Source organism: Labrus mixtus, chromosome 7 (assembly GCF_963584025.1).
Source record: "Labrus mixtus chromosome 7, fLabMix1.1, whole genome shotgun sequence".
NCBI lineage: Eukaryota > Metazoa > Chordata > Actinopteri > Labriformes > Labridae > Labrus > Labrus mixtus.
This window is the reverse complement of record NC_083618.1, coordinates 7999081-8019814: the sequence shown is the minus strand read 5'-3', so window position 1 is coordinate 8019814 and position 20734 is coordinate 7999081. Positions and strand designations below refer to the sequence as shown.

At 38.7% G+C, this 20734-nt stretch overlaps 3 protein-coding genes and 1 non-coding gene across 4 annotated transcripts; 3 read left to right on the top strand and 1 right to left on the bottom strand.

Moving 5' to 3' along the window:
- The first annotated feature begins 1920 nt into the window (after positions 1-1920).
- On the top strand, positions 1921-5536 carry bhlhe40 (basic helix-loop-helix family, member e40). The gene is made up of 5 exons (XM_061042497.1): positions 1921-2367; positions 2486-2549; positions 2640-2747; positions 3097-3220; positions 3389-5536. Exons 1-5 carry the CDS (start codon positions 2291-2293, stop codon positions 4237-4239), a joined length of 1224 nt encoding a protein of 407 aa, XP_060898480.1. The 5' UTR covers positions 1921-2290; the 3' UTR covers positions 4240-5536.
- Positions 5537-8410: 2874 nt separating this feature from the next.
- LOC132977708 (N-acylethanolamine-hydrolyzing acid amidase-like) lies at positions 8411-12240 on the top strand. Its single transcript, XM_061042496.1, has 11 exons — positions 8411-8619; positions 9002-9166; positions 9274-9397; positions 9556-9646; positions 9752-9837; positions 9925-10097; positions 10198-10260; positions 10341-10407; positions 10526-10554; positions 10843-10909; positions 11072-12240. The coding sequence occupies exons 1-11, from the start codon at positions 8444-8446 to the stop codon at positions 11087-11089; spliced, it is 1059 nt and encodes a 352-aa protein (XP_060898479.1). The 5' UTR covers positions 8411-8443; the 3' UTR covers positions 11090-12240.
- Positions 12241-13500: 1260 nt separating this feature from the next.
- Positions 13501-13572, bottom strand: trnae-cuc (transfer RNA glutamic acid (anticodon CUC)). The gene has a single exon. It is a non-coding gene; the product is annotated as a tRNA-Glu (tRNA).
- Positions 13573-14002: 430 nt separating this feature from the next.
- arl8bb (ADP-ribosylation factor-like 8Bb) lies at positions 14003-20138 on the top strand. Its single transcript, XM_061042494.1, has 7 exons — positions 14003-14230; positions 16405-16485; positions 16607-16680; positions 16934-17027; positions 17467-17534; positions 17883-17953; positions 18277-20138. The coding sequence occupies exons 1-7, from the start codon at positions 14108-14110 to the stop codon at positions 18324-18326; spliced, it is 561 nt and encodes a 186-aa protein (XP_060898477.1). The 5' UTR covers positions 14003-14107; the 3' UTR covers positions 18327-20138.
- Positions 20139-20734: the final 596 nt, after the last annotated feature.

The window sequence follows — 20734 nt, the reverse complement described above, 5'->3', positions numbered from 1 at the left end:
AAGCCATCAGTTCATATTTAATACATTATTTGTATCACTGGTTTTGTTCCCTTTTCAGTTGAATTTCCATTTATAGTCATAAAATGTAGATTTTATATATATATACAAATTTCAGAAATCATGTTTTTTTTAATTCAGTGTTTATGAAGCACATTATCGTTTATATGAATCTTAGGAGAAAAGCCTACAAATTAGGCTAAATATTCCTATTTCATGTTCAAACTAGCAAATTTTAACAGAAAAAGCTAAATGTATCAGCTGGACGTAAAATGGAATATATCCTCTTTAACATTCATCATGCAGTATTTATGAAGCACTGCTCGTCTACAGATGAGTTATGTACTTGAGGATTTCTATTTAAGCTATTTTATTTTTATACTTCACTAGCCTACATATAAAGAAGGAAATGGAGTGTGGAGTCTTTAACATCAATTTAACCTCAACACTGTCTAATATAATAAAACATCAATAATTATTCAATTACTAATAAATGAACCACTCACTGACTCTGCCCGTTTTGCGCCACAAATTTTGATAAATAATAAAAAATAAAATCGATTTTTGCTTGAATATGAGAGTTAATCTTTCAATGTAAATCCTACTAAGTGTGTTCAATTATTATCTTATAGCCTAGGCTATCGTTTCTTGTTTCACAAATGCATGTCAATAACAAACTTTAGCCCTAGCCTATTAAAGACCTATAGGCATATTATTTATTTTTTTAAAGCCCGATTTCACCGGCATTGTCATTGTATTTTCCCACAGATACGCTTTCAGGTAACTTTTATTTCCTTTAACATTTTATTGACTTTGATAATAGGATAAGTGTTGACAGACAGCCCCTTTCGTGTCCGGCCAGGCGCTCCCTTGTTTTGGGACTGTTCCTATCTTTAGTCTTTGGCTTCTTCGGGACGGCGGCGGGTGGAACCGACCTACCATTCGGGCACTCTCGGTTGATTACGCGCATGACGTCACCAGCAGGGATCTGCTCCACACTCTCTGGCCATGAGGAGCTCAACGTGACAGCTCACTGGGTACAGGCAGGTTTAATACTATCAGTACAGCAGCCGGTAGGCTATAAAAAAAAAAGAAAACAAAACACTCCACTGCCGCGACACTCATCCTGCTGCAGGTGCACGTGCCACACAGCAATCGGGCACAGTATGAAATTACACGTTGTCCATGCTGAGCGCATCACATGCCACGCTGATCATTTGCCCAGTTGGCAACAATAAAACACTGGAATGCTTTTAAGTCATCGTGGGTGCTTATTATTTGACTCATTGTCAACTAATAGCTTTTAATATCAATTAATAAGCTGTTTGCTATTGGTGTCGTCTGTAGCCTGTTTGAAGTCAAGAGCCCAAAATTAAAAATGTTACAAATCAATAAAATAAAATAAAAAATACGATTTACAGGAAAACAATGAAAACATTTGAGGAAATTTAAATGCATGTAATGTTGTTATGTTATTCTATTAACCTGGGCTATTAAACAATTGTTTTTTTTCTAGTTTAATAATACAATATTCCCTCAGATGAAGTCTGTAGCTCAGTATTGTTTGACCGCACTTGTGTTATGTTCGTGCGTCATAATTGTTTGAGGCTTTAAGCTCATTAGGCTCATGTCTTTCTTTTTTTTCAAGTCTCGTGCACTGGAATCTTCGATGTTTTCAGTCTTTATTGAATCCTTGCCATACGCAGTTCACGAAATGACAATTCACCATTTCAAAAGACTTTCGGAATAAACTGTTGCTCCACTTTTTTGTCTCGTAAACAAAGTCGGATCTGCAAACACGGTTTGCCTCGAGAGCTGGAGCATGGTTGAACACGGGACTCAGTCCCAGCCTACTACAGAAATGGGTTGTACTCAGTGGCGGTGCGAGGGGAGGAGGTGTGTGTGTGCAGGGAGGGCGAGGAGTTGAAAGCGCCGTCCAACACGTGAGGCTCATGTGACGGTGTCGAGTCTGTGTCTGCTGCCGAGAGACGTGCCCGCAGTCACAGGGTTTAACACGTAGTCAAAACCCACCCAGCTCTCACACATTGAACCGCGCGTGGAGCCTCCCTAGACATACTACTGAGTCCGGACCTGCAGGGTGACAACACTGCGCCGTGCCCAACTCCAGCTCACCGCGGGAAAAACACACACTGGATAACAGGGGATATTTCTTCACTTTATTTCCTGCCTTTGGATGTTTTTTTTCTCGTTCTGAAGAGGTTTCACAGAGACGTATTTTGAACATTTAAAAGGCTTTTTGAAGTACTTTATTCGGGTTTTACAGTTAAGCGACATGGAGAGGATTACAAGTGCGCAACCACCTCCTTGTATCCCAAAACACCCACCACTGGATATAGCTGAAATGCAAGGGTAAGATCATTTTGTGACAGTTTTATCCTTTTTGATGTATCCTTTTTGTATAGCCTAATACATTTTTTACAGAATCACCGTCTGCAACTATATGAACTAATTTAACTTGTCTCCCAAGGATGGATTATCCAATGTATGTGTACAAATCCAGACGGGGCATGAAGCGTGTGGATGAGAGCAAGGTAAATTTAAATTAAAAAAAATAATAATGTTGCTGCATTTATTAGATTAAACTGCTTGAATGTCACTGACAACATTTCAACTCTTTCCAGGAGACATACAAGTTACCACACCGACTGATCGAAAAGAAAAGACGAGACAGAATAAATGAATGCATCGCCCAGCTGAAAGATTTGTTGCCAGAACATCTTAAGCTTACAGTGAGTATTATTTTATACATAGGGGCATACAGCCAGGCAATGTGAGCCACCACATGATTCATCTGATCACTTTGTTTGCTCCAGCCTTTGGATTCAGTTTTAGAGTAAATAAAACAATTTGGGGGAGATAACAGATCTTTTTTTTTAAATTTAAATTTAAATGTTGTAATTATATTACTTCATAGTCTTCAAACAAACAAGAGTTTTAGTTTTACATTTGTTGTTCATTATTTAGTGTGTGTACGTGGATTGCATGACTTCCAGGCGTTTGAGGCTCGTCCTCTATTCAGCTGCAGAATGTGTTACATAAGAAAGATCAACATGCTTATCGAAGGTCTTCCTGTTTTAGACGCTGGGTCATTTGGAGAAAGCTGTGGTGCTGGAACTCACTCTCAAGCATGTGAAAGCCCTGAGTACCGTCCTGGAGCAGCAGCAGCAGAAAATCGTTTCACTACAGAAGGACCTGCAAATTAGTAAGTTTGATGCCTAGATGTTGTTTAGATTTTTTTTAAAAATGCAAAAACACTGTTGTTCTTTTAGCATCTATTAACTGGGAGCTCGGCAATCTCTTGCATCTCAGAACTATACTTTCAGTTAAATTGTGGAATACAATTTTGAAAACTTCTGATCTCATCGCTCAGGTGATCATGGAGGTGAAGAGAGCAGCGAGGAGATGTTCCGCTCCGGCTTTCACTTGTGTGCGAAAGAGGTTCTTCACTATCTGGCCAGCCAAGAAACTAGCCAGGACCTGACTCCTTCCCATGTCATCAGCCACATTCAAAAGGTGGCAGCTGAAGTCCTGCATAATCAAAGCAGCCCGAACCCGGACGATTCCATCCCACAAGCGTCAGAGAAACTGAAGAAACCTGCTGGACAGCCTCAAAGGGTGTCTGAGGTCCCTGCCAAGAACTGTGTGCCTGTCATTCAAAGGACTTATCCCCATGGGATGGGGGAGCAGAGTGGCAGTGATACAGACACTGACAGCGGCTATGGAGGAGAACGTGACAAGTGTGACCCAAAAGCTCAGTGGTCAGAGAGCCACGCGAAGGAGGGGGAGCTCAAGCAGGCTGAAAGGCAGGCTGAAAGGAGGTCCATCAAGCAGGAGGGCGACGAGCCTCTGGCCAAAAAGCTAAGGTCTGACTCTCCAGAGGATGAGATGCTCCCTGGTCAGATGGTGGGAAGCCCTGGCAGTTATATGAGCCTCTCCCCCAACCAGCACCCGTTTTGTCTCCCCTTCTACCTCATCCCCCCTACAGCTGCAACCGCTGCAGCATACCTACCAATGCTGGAGAAATGCTGGTACCCCGGGGGCATGCCGGTTATGTATCCCGGTATGAGCAGCTCAGCCGCGAGTTTGCAGACACTTCCCTCATCTCTGGTGAAGTCCCAGAGGGCAGGGTCTCCCGTGTCCCACCAGAGCCCCATGGACTCCCACTCACTTCACAAAGCTTTAAAGCATGTCTCCCCGTTGAACCTGGAATCCAAAGACTGAACAGATATGTTTCTGTTTGACGCCCTTCCCTCCGAATGTAGATGTGGTTGAATGGTTGGAACACTGGGAAGAGGGTGAATGGACACAGATGCACTGGTAACCCTACAAACCACAGTCATTGTTGAGCCTATCAGAATTTTGACCCCATCAAAAAAACCTCAAATGGCTACCTTATTTCTAGGCCGGTCTTCGCACACTGAAACAGTACTTTTCTGTGCAACATGGACTAGCCATGAGAAGCCTCATAATTTGTCACTGGTCCCATGGCTCTAGAACACTGTGAAGATCAGTTTTGGTCAGTTTAAAGATGATGAGTGCTCAAGATATTCAGAGAGATTATTTTGTCTTCTCAGCACTCTGTGATGAATGTCAGAGGTCAACTCAGAATGTAAGGCATAGATAAGCCCCCCAAAATTATTTGAACCTACTTTTTTTGCACACAGAGTATGTCATGAATGTAAAGTTTGTACGACAGCCCCTTGTAGATGCTGCTTGAAATATGATGACCTGCTGTAGATCTGTGAATGGAGGATCCACCTTCAGTCTGAGTTGCTTTTATAACTTCAACAAACTATTGATTAAAATTTTACCAAACAAAGAATCTGGTTCATGATGACAAGCGATGTAAAAAAAAAAAAAATACATTGCTCACTTGACCCTTCAAATACCTTGCAGCTTAATTGAACACAAGTGTGCACGATGTTCAAAAATGTCAGGGCGTTGTCATCGTACGAGGTGTGTCACACGTGTCTGTTGTGATGTGGCCATACGCGCTTTTATGATTTAACGTGTGACTCATGAATATTTGTGTATTTACATAGAGTTCCTTTTAAGTCATGTCTTGTAATTATTTTTGTTTATACTACTTGTACATCTCTATTTTTGATACATGACCCACTGAGTGTATTTGCATCGCTACCAGGCAAGGGATGAGGTAGTTGTGTGCTGTATCCAAGAGAACGTGTACAGTATAGTGCGTTGTGTTCAACCAGATTTGCATCTTGCCCACAATTCCCTGTCATGTTAAGGCCTGACCTTAGCTCATTCTGTTGCCTTTACTCGATTAACGCAGACACAACAATTGCAGGTTTTTAAATGTATTTTGCTTTAAAAGTTGTGTCTGTGGCAAAAAGAGTGAATGTAAAGTTCTAACTAAAGTAATAGTTTTGTATAGCAAGAGGTACTTGGGATTTTTATTTTGAAATGTAACAAAAGGATGTTTGTTGTACATATTTTGTATATAAAGTATTATTGGTATATATTAAATATTAATAAAGCATTTTTTTCCCACGTTAAATTGGTGTTTTTCTGCCGTCTTGTCGGCAGCCAACCCTACAGCTCTTCACAACAACACATCCTTACATAACACTTACATAACCTATGAAGCAGCAGATCCTGCGTAAATCAATAGCTGCTCTTAGATTACAGGCTGTAAACATTTACAGTTCTAAAACCTTTTAAAGGTGTTAGAACTAGATGTGAGTAAGGTTTGGCAAAAGTGTACATTTATAAATCTTTTTTAACTACAACTTGTACCTTGTAATAATTGAATAAATCTTGGACAAGATTTAGTTTCTTTAATAGGCCTACTGTCATTATGACACTATAACAACTCAAAATATAACCAATTATGGTAACTGAGAACGGGGTAATATATATATATATATATATTTTTTTATTTTTTTTATTTTTTTCAACATAAATATAAAAGATATAGAAAGAAAATACAAATGAACAGAATTAACCTATGTGATTTTGATTCTGAATGTGGTTTAGTAAGTCTGTCCCATAGAGTTTTTTTTTTTATGGTTTATATGCTGTAAGGCATCAACTGATATTATATTCAAAGTTTGCTGAGTAGGAGCAGAAAATGTGTCTGATTACTCGACTTGTTACCACTATGGTTGGAAATGTTACTTCAGGCAGTGGGAGGAAGATGTCGTATTCTTCTACTCATCATGTCTCCCTGATACATTTTGAGATGACACCATTTGTTTGATCAATGAAGTATTTAATTACGCTTTAAGTACGTTTTTTCCTCCTCAACACCTTATTTTCAGATTTACTGTTGATAGATCTGTTGATATAAATGCAGTGCAAGCGCCACCTTGTGGAATTACTGGCTACAGCTTTCACAAAGAGGAAATTGCAGGAGTCTTACCTAATCCACCGCCAGGGGTCAGATTTGGCCAGGGCTTTTCAGGACACAAAGTAAGCATTATTAAGTTTAAACTTTTTTTTTTTAAACATCAATGGTCACCATTGACAATCAAATAGGTTTTCTTTCTTTGACTATTTCAATGAGCCTGAAAAGAAACCCCCTTCAGCTTTAAGAACTGATTCAGTAATGAATGTCTATATCATCTATCATGCTTATTGTTTGGGTCGTTTTTCTGTTGGCTTTTCAAGACTGCTATAGTAGCTCCCATAGCCTTGTGAAATATATTTAAGGGTTTTTATTTTACTGTCTACAACTTTGTTGTTTCTGTTTACTCGTATCACTCATATCTCATTTCCATAGCAGGAAGTAGATTTTACTTCATGATTTCTGAAAAAGCAACTCACTTGCCCAGCACCACACAACAAAAACACAGCATTAGTAGGTAGCTGCACAAAATAGAACTCTAAGAGGCCAGGTTGTTTAAAGAAATGCTCTATCATATGTGAAAACCTCACAATATAACATTTACAAATTGTTTTTCTTCCCCAAGCGCTACACTAGAGGTAAATGTAGGTTCACAGTGTGTCATGGAAGAGGCTCTACCATCAGAAGTTAGCTTCTCATTGGCAAAGGACCTGGGCCTACATGAACCCAACCAAGGACAGTGCTGTTGGCATAACCCAACATTTAATAGCTGCACTGGGAATTATCATCCTAACCATGATCTACAATAAACTTTATTTTTTTCATCGTTTTTTTTTTTTCACTGATCTTTCCTATTTTCGCAGTCTTCTCTGAAGTTTTCCTCGAAGCAAACCGAAGCAAACTCATTATTGAGCTGAGGCAGGATATAGCCTCCCATGAGCCTTGGTGCCATATGAGGCAACTCCGAAGGCTACTGCAGCAAACACTGACACCAGTGTAGAAGAGGAAGCAAAAAAAAAATGTCATGAGTTTAAAAAAAAAAAAAAAAGGCTCCAAAAGAACCACTGGAATGTGATATCACCAAAACAATGATCTTGTTTTTAGGATGCTTTCTGTACAGAGGGCATGATGGCTGACATGACTGTTCCCCTTTATGGCTTTTGTAGTTATTGCTGGTGAAAACAGCACGTTTGCTGTAAAGGCTGAAGGCTTTTAATACTAAGTGAGTTCTCATCAAAGAGATTTACCCTGCGCCCCATGACTTACTGTGATTGCACAACATCCATATCAGATTCTTTAGACAGAGACAATGTGTTGGTGTGGAACGTTTTAGTTTGATTTCATGAAACCATCACGTTATGTTGTTTTATAAAGCATTATTAAGTCGTGTCTGATCATCTGCTTCGATAGGTCAACAAATAGGCTACAATTAGATATAATACTTATCCTACAAGTGAATTTACACATAGACTGTAAATATAACTTACAAGATATCAAAATAAATCCCACAGCTGTACACAGATTTGGTTGTCGAGAAACTGATATTTTTGGAAATGAGTGTTTCTACATATTCAAACATTTGGTCTTGTTATGACATTTATTTTTTTTCATTCTAGACCTCCGTTTTAGATTAGGTATAGGCCTATGCTGCAGTTAGTTGGTTTTGGTCTACTCCTACTTCCCACTCAGTATCTACATCCCATAATGATGAGACACACAATGTGACTTTAAGGGTATCGTGTGCAAAGTTCAAACCACACCGAAGTTCCCCTTTCAGATGATAGCTCTAACTAACTTACTTTAACAGTGGTCGACGCTTGACCCCGTTATTATAATTATAACTATATTATTATTATTATTATTATTATTATTATTATTATTATTATTATTATTATTATTATTATTATTATTATATGCTGTTGTGTGAATACTGTAAACTGTATATTGTCTTAATATTTGCAAACTCTGGTTTTGTCCAGCATTTATTCTGAAAGATACAGAGCGGAAGTCTAATTCTTGTTCTTTCCTGCAAACCGAGCTGAGTTCCGCGGAGGTCTCCACTTTCAGCCTGAGGTAGTTCCAGCCATAGACTGTAAGTTCCACCACACTGGACCGACCATGGTGACGCGAGCTGCGTTGTTGCTGCTCGGACTCGCAGTGTACTCGTGCCGGGCAGAGATCGCTCCACCCACCCTCAACATCAGCCTGGACGACGACCCAGAGGTGCGATGGGCGCCTCTAATGGAAGTCTTTGATGCAGACTTCCTAAAAAAAGCCGCCGCGGAGGTCATAGAGTAAGTGTTTTAGGCTCTTTGTCTCGCGTCATGGCGTTAATAACGGTGGTTACAGTCATTTGAAAAGTTGACCATAGTTATGCGTAGTCCAAAGTAAAGCTGAGGCTAAGTGAGTTGAAAACAGGACTCAGATGGCATGATAAACTTTAAGCAGTGTCAGTAGTTGTAAACATCACACTTCGAACTTTAGTTATTACTGGCACAACCACAGAGAGCTAAACAAATCTTGGTCTGTGTGTGTTATCACATTGTTTTCCAAATGAATCAGCAGACAGACAAACACAATTTGTTTTTTTTATGACGATCATGTTACTGTTGTATCAAGTGCTGACACATCACACTGACATGTTTTTTAATGTGTTTATCTGTTTGTCTTTGCCAGCTCCACTGTTCCAAAATGGGTGCATCAAGCAGTCAAACCCATTGTAGTGGCCTTGGACAAGTACATTCCCCAGCCTTACGCAGGGGAGATCCGCGGCCTTGCAGAACACTTTGGAGGAAGCCTTTCGGACATCATCATTCTTAACTTTGCCTATGAAGTATCAGCGTATGTATGAACTATTAAATGATGTCTAATGCAGAAACACAGGGTGTCAAACAATGATGAATGTGAAACCTCATTTATACATGCAAACAAACATTATGTGTTTGTAGATTTTGCACCAGCATCATAGCCCAGGATAAAAAGGGACATGTGTACCATGGCAGGAACCTTGACTATCCACATTCGGTTTTGAGGAATCTGACAGTCAACCTAGTTTTCCTCAAAAATGGACAGGTACAGTTACAGAAACTACTCTCAAAAAACGAGAAACATCTGCCACGATTTATTCAGACAGAGCCATTAGTTTAATATGAACAGATACAAAAAGAGTTGTGACATTATGAAAAAGTAGCTATCCAATTGATAACTGTTTATTGACATTACTCATTCAGGTGGCCTACCGTGGAACTTCATTTGCGGGTTATATTGGCCTGTGGACAGGACAGAGTCCGAACAAGTTTACTGTGTCTGGTGACCAGCGAGGTAAGACCACACTTCCTCTCAGCACTCGTTTTATTCAAATACGTTTACAAGTCAGATGTTAAGGATTCTTTTGGTTTTATGTTTTTTGGTCGTCGTCATCATCAGGCACTGAACATTGGTGGAACTGGTGGAAGAATCTGGTGTCTGCTTTCCTCTTTCGGAGATCCCCAGTTAGCTGGTTAGTTAGGCAGGTGAGTTGGTTTGCAGAAGTCAGTTTACTGTGGCGGAACACTAAATGAAGAAATGAAACTTTGAATGATTAAGTGTTACTTTTACAGACACTGGAAGAAGCAGAGGACTTTCCGGATGCAGTCATGCGTCTTTCCAAAATTCCCATCATCACTGGGGTGTATTACATTGTGGGTGGTGTGCGAGCAGGGGAAGGGGCGGTCATTACTCGAGACCGGACCGGCCCAGCTGATATCTGGCCCCTGGATCCTGTTAATGGAGAGTAAGAGGCGAAATACAGTGTTGGATACAGTGTTGCATCTGGGTGTGTTTTACATTACTTTAATCAAGCATACAATTGTGCCTCCCTTTTTTACTGTAAGATGGTACAGAGTGGAGACAAACTTTGACCACTGGCGTCCCCCCCCTACCAGAGATCATCGAAGGTGAGTTATCTCACACGATGGATATTTAAGCAATATTACAGCTGTTACAATTATTATATATCTTTGGTTTTATTTCATAGAGAAGCAGCAAACATAGCACTAAATGCTACTGGCCAAGACCACATCAACATGGAGACACTTTATCAGGCAAGTGTTGACTAATGGATCAATATTTCAGGGGAATGTGATAACAAAAGGAAATGTTTACCGCACATTTGATATTCACAGACAATGAAAAGATGTGTAACACATTCTTTCCCTGCAGGTTTTGTCTCTGTTTCCAGTGTGTAACGGGTAAGTAGCACGTTATTTAAGTCATGGCACATGACTGTTAATGTCGCTGAGATGGGGCAGTTTAGTGCATACCAGTTCCTATTCCATTTGCCCCACCTCAGCAATAATGTCAATGAGCCTTTGTTTTACACCGTACCTCAGCACATAGCAAGTAGCATATAGGGAAGCTGTGGCAGATTTTCAGTTGAAGCATCCTTGTGTTTAACATATGGAGTGCATGCTGTACAGGCACCTTGTTTAAATAAATTGGATGTAAATAAATAATATCCTGCTATGTTATTCTTGCAGAATTACAGTTTACACAACAACAATGAGTGCAGCCTCTGACACATACAGTACACTTGTCAGGCCAAAGGTAATTCATTGCAACTTAAACTGATATTTGTTTGTGGTAATCTAGTTTTCTACCTGAATCATTTTGTTTTCAAATATAATATATTATTATTAGTAATGAAGTGGTGATAACAGACAATAGGAGACCCTAATACATCCCTTTTTTTTTTTACTATCATTCAAGGGCTGCAGGCCGACCTGAAAGACACAGAGCAGTCCGCACACAGACTGATGCTGCAGTGGCCTTCTGTTTCTGAACTTTAAATTATTTACTTATCTGCAGGTTTCATGATAATGTGGAGATTGTATGACAAATGGATAAGAGAGGGAATTTTGATTTCAACATTTTTCGGATGACAGTGCTCCTCGATATCTAATAAAACAAAATGTTGACATTTTTGTCATATTGATCTGGGTCCGTGTACGAAGTATAATTCATTTGCAGTAGTTCATGTTGTGTAATAAAACATGCCAGTTATATATATGTTGTATGAATATATGTTGACGCACGTTAAGTTTGCAGGTGAGGTGAGGTACTTGTGGTTTAAAGTCGGTTTACACTTTTTAATACAGGGGGGAAGTTTTAACGTTGTTCAAGCCGTTTGGCGAAGAATATTCACTGAAATTAGCAGTTTGAACAGCATTGAAATACATCGCTCTGCTGCATTATCCAATCTTGTTTAATCTGAACTTCGTCTACTAAGTGGAAATGACTTGTTGACACAGTTTTTCTGTCTTTCGTATGTGCTAGTTCCTTCATTTGATGTGGCTGAAAGCCTGCACAATATGCTGCAGTCTGTATCACTGATCCCTGTGACCTACATCAACCCACACAACCACCTTAAACTGGCATGTTTCATTGTACAACATGAACTACTGCAAATGAATTATAGCCTACTTCGTACACGCCCTTGAATTGAGAAACTATTTAAAAATGTTAAACACAGAACAACTTCAATATGCTGAGGGAGAATGAGGCGCCTTGAATTGAATTAACTGAAGTATGATTACTAATCATTACCAGTTAATCAATACTAAACTTCACTTTCAAGAGTTTGACAAGGCCAGGCACAATAGGAAATGTAAAAGTGCATACAAATGTGAAAGGACTCCTGTACAAAGTGCTTTATCTTTTTAAATGCAATGGATAAAGAAGTTAAAGAAGTACAGGGGAGCCATCTTAACTTTTTTTTTATTGAGACTGTATGGAATTCTTAACCTGACATACTATAGTCCTGTAATAACACAGACATTACAGACACTAAAACGCTTATAACAATAAATGCATCCACAATAAAAGTACCCTTTTTTAAAATGCATTATTAATAAAATAAAGAAGTAATCAGAAGGTTTCATCGCTGCACTCTCTCTCATTCAACCTGCAGCTGAGGCAGAGTATCGTTGACCTGACTACTGTTAGTACCTAGAAACCAATTCTGTATTTGATTTTAATTTGAAATCATTAATAGCATGTTAGCTAGCTGCAGCCAAAGTCATTTCACAGCCATTATTGTGAAAACCATGAATATGAGTTAAGGGTTGATCCTGTGCATTTGAACTACTGTTTCTTTCTTTTTTCAATCAATCTGAATAAATGGCTCAAGAGGGACTGCGTGTGGCTGGATTTAATATTCTTGGACAAAGGGGCCTTACGGAAAACTTATCAGCCAAACATTAAAAAAAACTAGCCAAAAACAGCTAAATAGGGCAGGACTAGTTACAAAAACTACAAATTGTCAAATTAGCACATTTTTAAACCCATTACACATATTCACAATATCAGTCAGTCTGCATTTCTAGAAATAAAACAGGCTAAACAAATTTTCCAGATGTTTCTGTAGAGGTTCTCTGATGAAGTATGTCATGATTTTTATTATTATTATTATTTTAAAAATGTTTTTAATATTGCAACAATATTGCCTTGTTGGGTACAGAAATGCTCTATAGGCACTTGAAAATGTATAGATAACATCTTAGGGAAAGTTTGCAGGGTTGGTTGCCTTTATTTCCATAAGAGTACATGGAGAATATTTACACAACATCCATGTTTTTCTTAATGAATATTAATTTTCTCATAGAAATTTTTGAACATTTCAGTTTGACATCAGGATTTCATAGCGTTTCACTGCAAAGAATGCCTGTTCTGCATGTGGTCTTATATAAGACAAAAGGTAATAAATAGTATAAATGGACCATTCCCACCACACTACTTTCACCACTCTTGGTATCCCCCTCCCCAGCCATTGAGAGTCAATTTCTACATTATATTACATCAAACAAAGCCTTTAAAGCCCACAGAGGGTAAAATATATAAGATGTAAGAAAGACTTGAAGTCCTACTTCAGAGGATCAAATTTAGTAAATTGTCTAATACATAAATGTCCGGTCTAAACTAAAAATATCAAAAGATAATACACATCAACAACTGAGTTATAGTTGATCCAAAGACATTTGATTGTATATTTTTGTATATTTTCCAATGTAGCCTAATCTAATGGGCCCATGTAATTGATTACCGACCATTTGAAAAAAAAAATAAAACACGTTTCATCACTCGCTGTGTTTTTTATGACTATTGCAGATTTTTGTACTACTCTAAAGCATAAAAACTAGTTCCCTGACCGGGAATCGAACCCGGGCCGCGGCGGTGAGAGCGCCGAATCCTAACCACTAGACCACCAGGGACTACGCAACGATTTTTCAGATCCATTACTGTTAAATGTACTATAGCTTTTACCGGTGTTGCTATATACATATATATATATATATATACTGTATATATATTTCCTTCCTCAACATAATCATCTCCTTTTACTCTTTAAAGCACATTTTTCGCAGGTGCTGTATACAGGAAATATACCGTTTGTGTGTTTACGAACAAGTGTTGTATTTAATAGTTAATAGTATTTAAGTCTATTTTTAAGCAGTACTCTCTAGCGTTACTGCTGTTACTAACATCGACAGCTAGCCAGCAGTGATGGTAAGTTATAGCCATAGACTTATTAAGACTAAAAAGCCTAAAAATGTTAACCTCAAATGCTTTCAGTCGGCGAGATCCCGATATGCGCATGCACTTTTTTTTGGTGAGCGCGCAGGAGCAGCGACACTTGTCAGTAGATCACATGATATTACATAGCAGCTGGCTACTTCCTGTGTAGCCTGCACAACAATTCACATCTAGGCTGCAGCAGACAGTGCGACTGCTACGGTGTCATCCAAGATGCTGGCCCTCATAAATAGGCTTTTGGACTGGTTCAGGTCCCTCTTCTGGAAAGAGGAGATGGAACTAACTCTGGTGGGACTGCAGTATTCCGGAAAAACCACATTCGTCAACGTGATTGCAGTAAGTAGCTAGAAAGCACTGTCAATATGGGCCCAGGCTACTACCTGGGAAATGTTTTGGACGAAGGTTTTCCTTGAATGCATAACAAATAAAAATTCATCACCACAACACTTGTATGTTTCAATTTCAAAACTGAGGAACATGCCTACTTGCTGCTGTTGCTCTGAAATAGAAAACTGATGTGGCACTAGTACTGAGTTGTTGTTTAGCAAGCTAGAATGACGAAGTTCTTGGTATGACTGTGCGCCTACTCATGAAAGCAGTCATGTGAACGGACTTGTCATTGCTTTGTAATAGCTACTGGTGTGTCAACATCAAGGCTGTGTTGTCAACACAGGCGACTTATTAACTTTGTAAAGAATTTGTCTTGACGTCGTCATCTAGCTATGGTGAGCTTATCCAGACCAGGCCTGAAGCCACTCTGTCCAAAGGCTGTAGGCTATTTATATTAGTTATGCGAATTGCTCGTGGTATTGTTAGATCTGGAAAAATACTATCTTTGTTTTAAAAATAAATAAATATATATATATATTTTAATAATTGTCCTCTTTTGTTGAGCTTTTTTAATTTCGTAGGCTTGTTAAGTATTCCACAGCAATTCATGGGTACGATGTTGGGGTTTCTGAAGTTCAGTTTTGTTTATGTCTGTGTTTCTGTTGATAGACTAGTTCATCAAGTATGTAACCTGACTGTAAACTCACAGCACTATACGCCGCCCTATTGCTAGATTAAACACAGTGACTCTCTTTTCTGGAGTGGTCACAGCAGGTGATCTGTAAGTTTAAATAAAACTGCTTCCTCCTTAACAGTCATTTAAGACTGGATCCAGAAATGTTACAACATACACAGCAAAGGGCTTTATAAAAGCCAACATAAAGCTCCACCATATTTGCTCATAGGTTCTCAGGGGGTGTATGACAAGGTCCTACACAGTGCATTTCAAAGGTTTACGTTGCCTTTAAAGGTTGTTCAGGATTATGTTGCACTTACAGCTTTTGGAATGTTCAGGTTACTAAGCACTGCTTGACTGCAGAAAGAGCAATTGGTGATCAATGTCGCTGATGCATAGATGGCATCATCCAAACATGACTCAAGGATTTAGGGGAGCATCATTCAGTTCGAGGCTTCAAACAACTAGAAATGCTCGGCAGTTCAATCATTTCTTATTTCATTAACACTGAACCCAAGCACTCAAATGACTCTCATCTACTTGACTTTTCACGTGACTTCTGAATCAGATGAATCCACGTCTGCTTGAACGTATGTAGACTGATTGATACACTGCAAAAACAGCCCTACTAGAATACTAGAGAGAAGCAAAATATCTTAAATCTTAAATATAGTAAAATGATCTCGTGCCAATCGTACAAATCTGCCAATGGGCTGAGCAAAATTAGCTTTGCTATAATTCTTCAAACTATTTAAAAGTATAGCCACCAGAAGATGGTCATACACCATAAGGCTACACAAATATGTAAAAATTTAAGGAAGTTATCCAGTATTCAGTAAGTAGTGAATTATATCTATAAACTGTATATTAGAGTAAGGGGGAAGACATTTTTTTTTCTCCATAGCATAGTATGGCGATATTTTGCATGGTGATATATCATTCCATGACCGCCAAGTATCAATATTTTATATATATCAATAGTGAATATTCTTTTTACATATTTTATTGATGCATTCAATTTTAACAAGTTTCATTGTTAAAAATGACTGCCATGATTGTACAGTCATCCATACATGTTTGTGTTTAGTTCAATCAGACTGAAATACTGACTTGTGTAGAAATAAAAAGACTAAATGAGTAGACTGAGAATTTCTTGATTTAGTTTCATTTTGTGGACATAATATTAAATTAAAAAAGTTAAACAGCAATATATTTTATCGCAATTCTCAGCATATTCCAAAATGTTTATATATATATATATATATGTGTGTATATATGTATATATATATATATATATTTATTAGGAGTGGGAATCACCAGAAGATGCAAGTATTAACAACAAACAGAGTGCCAATACACAGAATGTATACATTTAATGGCACTTTGTATACTATTCAACATAAAATGGAACATCTTATACAAATGTTGATTGTAATATCTGTTAACTATATAACATGCAACATTCACCAACTTGAGACTCTTTGTTTGTATTTGTGTCTTTCAGTCAGGCCAGTTCAGTGAAGACATGATCCCCACTGTGGGTTTCAACATGAGGAAGGTATCTAAAGGCAATGTGACAATAAAGGTAAATGCAATGAATATGACACAGGTACATGGTCTCATTGTCTGCCTGTAGCTGTTTGTTCTGGACGTTTATTCTCATGCTCCTTAATTCATGACTGTTCTGTGCTTTTTTTTTACTGAAGATATGGGACATAGGTGGACAGCCCCGCTTCAGAAGCATGTGGGAGCGCTACTGTAGAGGGGTCAATGCTATCGTGTAAGTTTTTTACCACATTACATTCAGTTGCCTTTAAGATGTACAATTAACTTCCTGAGTTTGTTTGTTGATCAATTAGAAATCATATGTATGAAACCAATTCAATCCACTTTCAATATGCTCATGTTTGCTTAAGTGTCTCTCCAGATAGTCACATCGTTACATATACGTAATAGTTTTCATTTAAGTTTAGTGGAACAGGTATTTTAGTGCTACCAGATTGTAAAAAGAGTTTGTTTTCCCATCTTTGCAGTTACATGGTGGATGCTGCAGACAGAGAGAAGATAGAAGCTTCCAGAAATGAACTGCACAATCTTCTAGACAAACCCCAGCTACAAGGAATTCCTGTGAGAGACCAATTGTGATCTTCGGGCCAAAAGCTCACGATCTTGCTGCTTTCATCCGGTTCATCACATTGATTTCTGGAGCTCTTGTGACTCTGGTCACAAGCATTAATTAAACTAACAATTAGTGATCACTGCAGCTTTATGAGTATCAGATGCTCAGGCTTGATGACATTACAAGAAGCGCTCATTGAGTCTGAAGTCACAATTTTTTCGATACGTCTTCAATATAGTCGCTTGCAGGATAATTTAGCTGTACGAGTTTTTCATGCTGAATCGAAAGCCTGCTGTGAGACACAAGACTGTTCATTTTGTCCCAAAAGAAGGGTGAACATAAAAAGAAAAGCACATGAACAAGATAAATAATTTAGGTTGTCTTATTGATCAGTGTGATTATTGCTGTGTTTGGTATCAGCTCTTTGTCTTTTTATTCATCTTTCAGGTTCTAGTACTGGGCAACAAACGAGACTTACCCAACGCACTCGATGAGAAGCAGCTCATTGAAAAAATGTGAGGCACCAGGAAATATTGTGTTTCTGTTCATAATCCTGAAAACAAACACCTGAACTTACCTCCGACTTATGGAATCCAATAGTCAAAAGAAGTGTTTGATAAATCAGTGTTTGGAGTCTTTTTTCTGACCTTACTGATCATCAAACAAATGTGTTTGGACCAAGAAGCTCCAATTTGATTTCTCTACAGCTGTTTTTCCAATGTGTCGGGTACAAATTCAACACAATAGAAGTATTGGACTTGACATAATAACTGGACCGGAGTAGTTTTTTATTTTATTTTGTGCTTCTACAACTAATACTGATTTATTTTTTTCCCCCCTTTGTATTCCCTCTCCCTTCTCAGGAATCTGTCTGCCATTCAGGACAGAGAGATCTGCTGCTACTCTGTCTCCTGCAAAGAGAAAGACAACATAGGTAAGGAAAAGATCTGAGTTGAAATGATTCTTTACTCAACTGTTTGTAGAAACATGTGTTTAATTAGAGTCACTCAGGCTTTCTGGTGTCATACAAATGTGAAAGGACTCCTGTACAAAGTGCTTTATCTTTTTAAATGCAATGGATAAAGAAGTTAAAGAAGTACAGGGGAGCCATCTTAACTTTTTTTTTTATTGAGACTGTATGGAATTCTTAACCTGACATACTATAGTCCTGTAATAACACAGACATTTTTAACTAAAACGCTTATAACAATAAATGCATCCACAATAAAAGGAAACTGTTCTCCCCCCCCTTTTCAGATATCACACTGCAGTGGCTCATCCAGCATTCAAAGTCACGGAGAAGCTGAAAGTGAAGTCCTCTCAGTTGCAGCTCCGGCCTCAGCCCCCCAATGGTCATGGGTCCTCGATAACCATCCCTTTCACTGCCTCTGTGAAGTAATCCAGCTCTCTGCTCACTACCGTCACAACCTGCACCACCCAGTACACTACCATAGATGTGTAGCCCCTGTACAGCACTACCGCCATCCCAACTATCTGAATACCTTGAAAAGTTGTTTGAGTACTGTGCTAGAAGTGGATCGTCCATACCCATCAAGCCTTATTGCGCGTCATTGCGGACATGCTATCAGTCTGTGTGTATCAAGGATTTCTTTTTTTATTATCGCACATTTTCCTTTCTACACAAGAATCTAAAAATGTTGGAGGGCACAGTTCCTTGACTACACTAGGATAAAGCTCCTCTAAACCCATGTTTAAACTTCTATTCTTGCCTGTCAACACTCGATGTTGTCATGGCAACTTTGTGATTGTAGTTTTTAACCATGACTTGCCAAATGATGATGGTTGCTAATGCTAATGCCTTCAATTCCTGAAAAAACTCTTAGAAAAATGTAGCTTGTGTTTTATTTGCCGGTGTATGAAAGTATCTATTTTATTAAGCGACTTAAATTAAAGTTTACATAAAGCATTAGGATAAATAGAAGGTCAGGCAGAGTGGTTGTGGTGTCTGAGGTCAAATCCAAAGTAATGCAGCAGAGTTCTAAGTGCCTTTGGCTAAGTGAGTGTTCCAATCAGTTATTGTCCAACGCAACTTCAATCCCACTGTCATGAATCAACTCTTGTTACAGACACAGCATCAATCACCGCTGGACAATCTGCTTTTATGATTTGTAACTTGTAAATGCATTATGATGTCTGTAAAAAAGACTGCTGTGTACTAACAATGAAAACGAGGAATGAAGTAATGGATGGTAGGGATAGAAGGTGAATGAGAAAGTGTTACATTTTGTTTGGTCGAAGGGTCATTTGAATGCTGTTTCACTTGTAGCCTGTGACTTTTTTTTTTTATGTAGCTTGTAATGTGGGCTAACTTTTGCTTGCAGTTCTCAGGTCGTTAGAGGATCTTTTTAAAAATAATGCCTGAACACATTTGGGTGTGCCCTAGTACTTGTTTTTTAATCTCTGTGTTGTTTGGGTTGGCTATAAGAATGCCATTGTTAGTCATGATGACTGCGCTTCAAAGTGCTGGATACTTGATGTCCTCCATGCCTTGCCACACCCATGTCTGCATCCGGATGTGGTTTTCAAGCAGCCCTAGCAGTCGAGGCACAACACTGATTCCTCTAAGGAACGACATATTGATTGACACATCTCTTTTCAGCAACTCGCCAATGATTTCTCATAGGTTTGAACACTGTTTAGTAATCTGCAACTTGCTTGGCCAGTGCATCTTACTTAATTTAACTTCTTTCTCCATGTTTGAGTATTGCTGGATCAGGGCTACAATACTGTATGAAGGCCTATATAGCTTCTACACTTTACTGTAATGTCTATACAAATCCACCACATGCCCTCCGTTATCTCACACGTTCTCTGTCTGTTGGTGAGCGTCGTTATCTTGAATGTGGATTTTGGGACCACAGCAACAGCAGTGAGGGGCTCTAAGGTTTTGGTAACTGTGGGGAAATTTGGTGAAAGCTTTGTTACCTGTGTAATAATATAGCCTATTTGCGACTTGTATGTGCATGTGCTGAACTTATTCACATTCAATTGCAGACTTTGTAAATAAGAAGTTAGCATTTTTATTCCAACAATTGCTCCCGTAAATGTCATGTATACTTCCCCTGTGATTGCTAATAAATTTGTTTTATTTTTAAGGATTTCACGTGGTGCTTCGAGATTCATTGGAAAGTCAATTTAGTCTGTCACCACCAGGTGGCAGCAAAGGACTTTGAATGGAAAAGGCAAATTCATATTCATGAACCTGCTTTTTATGTTGTGGTGATGGCAAACAGTTGAACTTTAAAGAGATTTAGACTCACACTGATTTTAACAGTGCAGGGTTAACTATTAACTAACAATTCTGTTACCGTTTGTAGTCTGTTTAAAACCTCCCAGCACCTTCGTTCTCAGAGGAGTTCATAACTCTTCTGGGTGCTCGCCTAAACCTACATTTATCATTCTCTCCATATTCTCTCCATATACAGCGTTAACTCTGTGCTACCTTTTCTGTGACAAGATATGCCTGTTTTTTCTATTAACATAGTTTACATGGTTGATTACTGCCCCTCTGTGTTTCTTGGCTAAAAAAAGGCGTGTATACATAGAAATGTAACGCTCTGCACAATGTGGAGACAAGCTGAGGGAACATTGTTGCAAACCAGGGGGCTATAAACCCACTATCCATGTTCTCACAGCTGGAGCTGCACGAAGTCAGAGAGCAGGCCATGTGCTGTTTAAGGAGGAAAACCCTAAT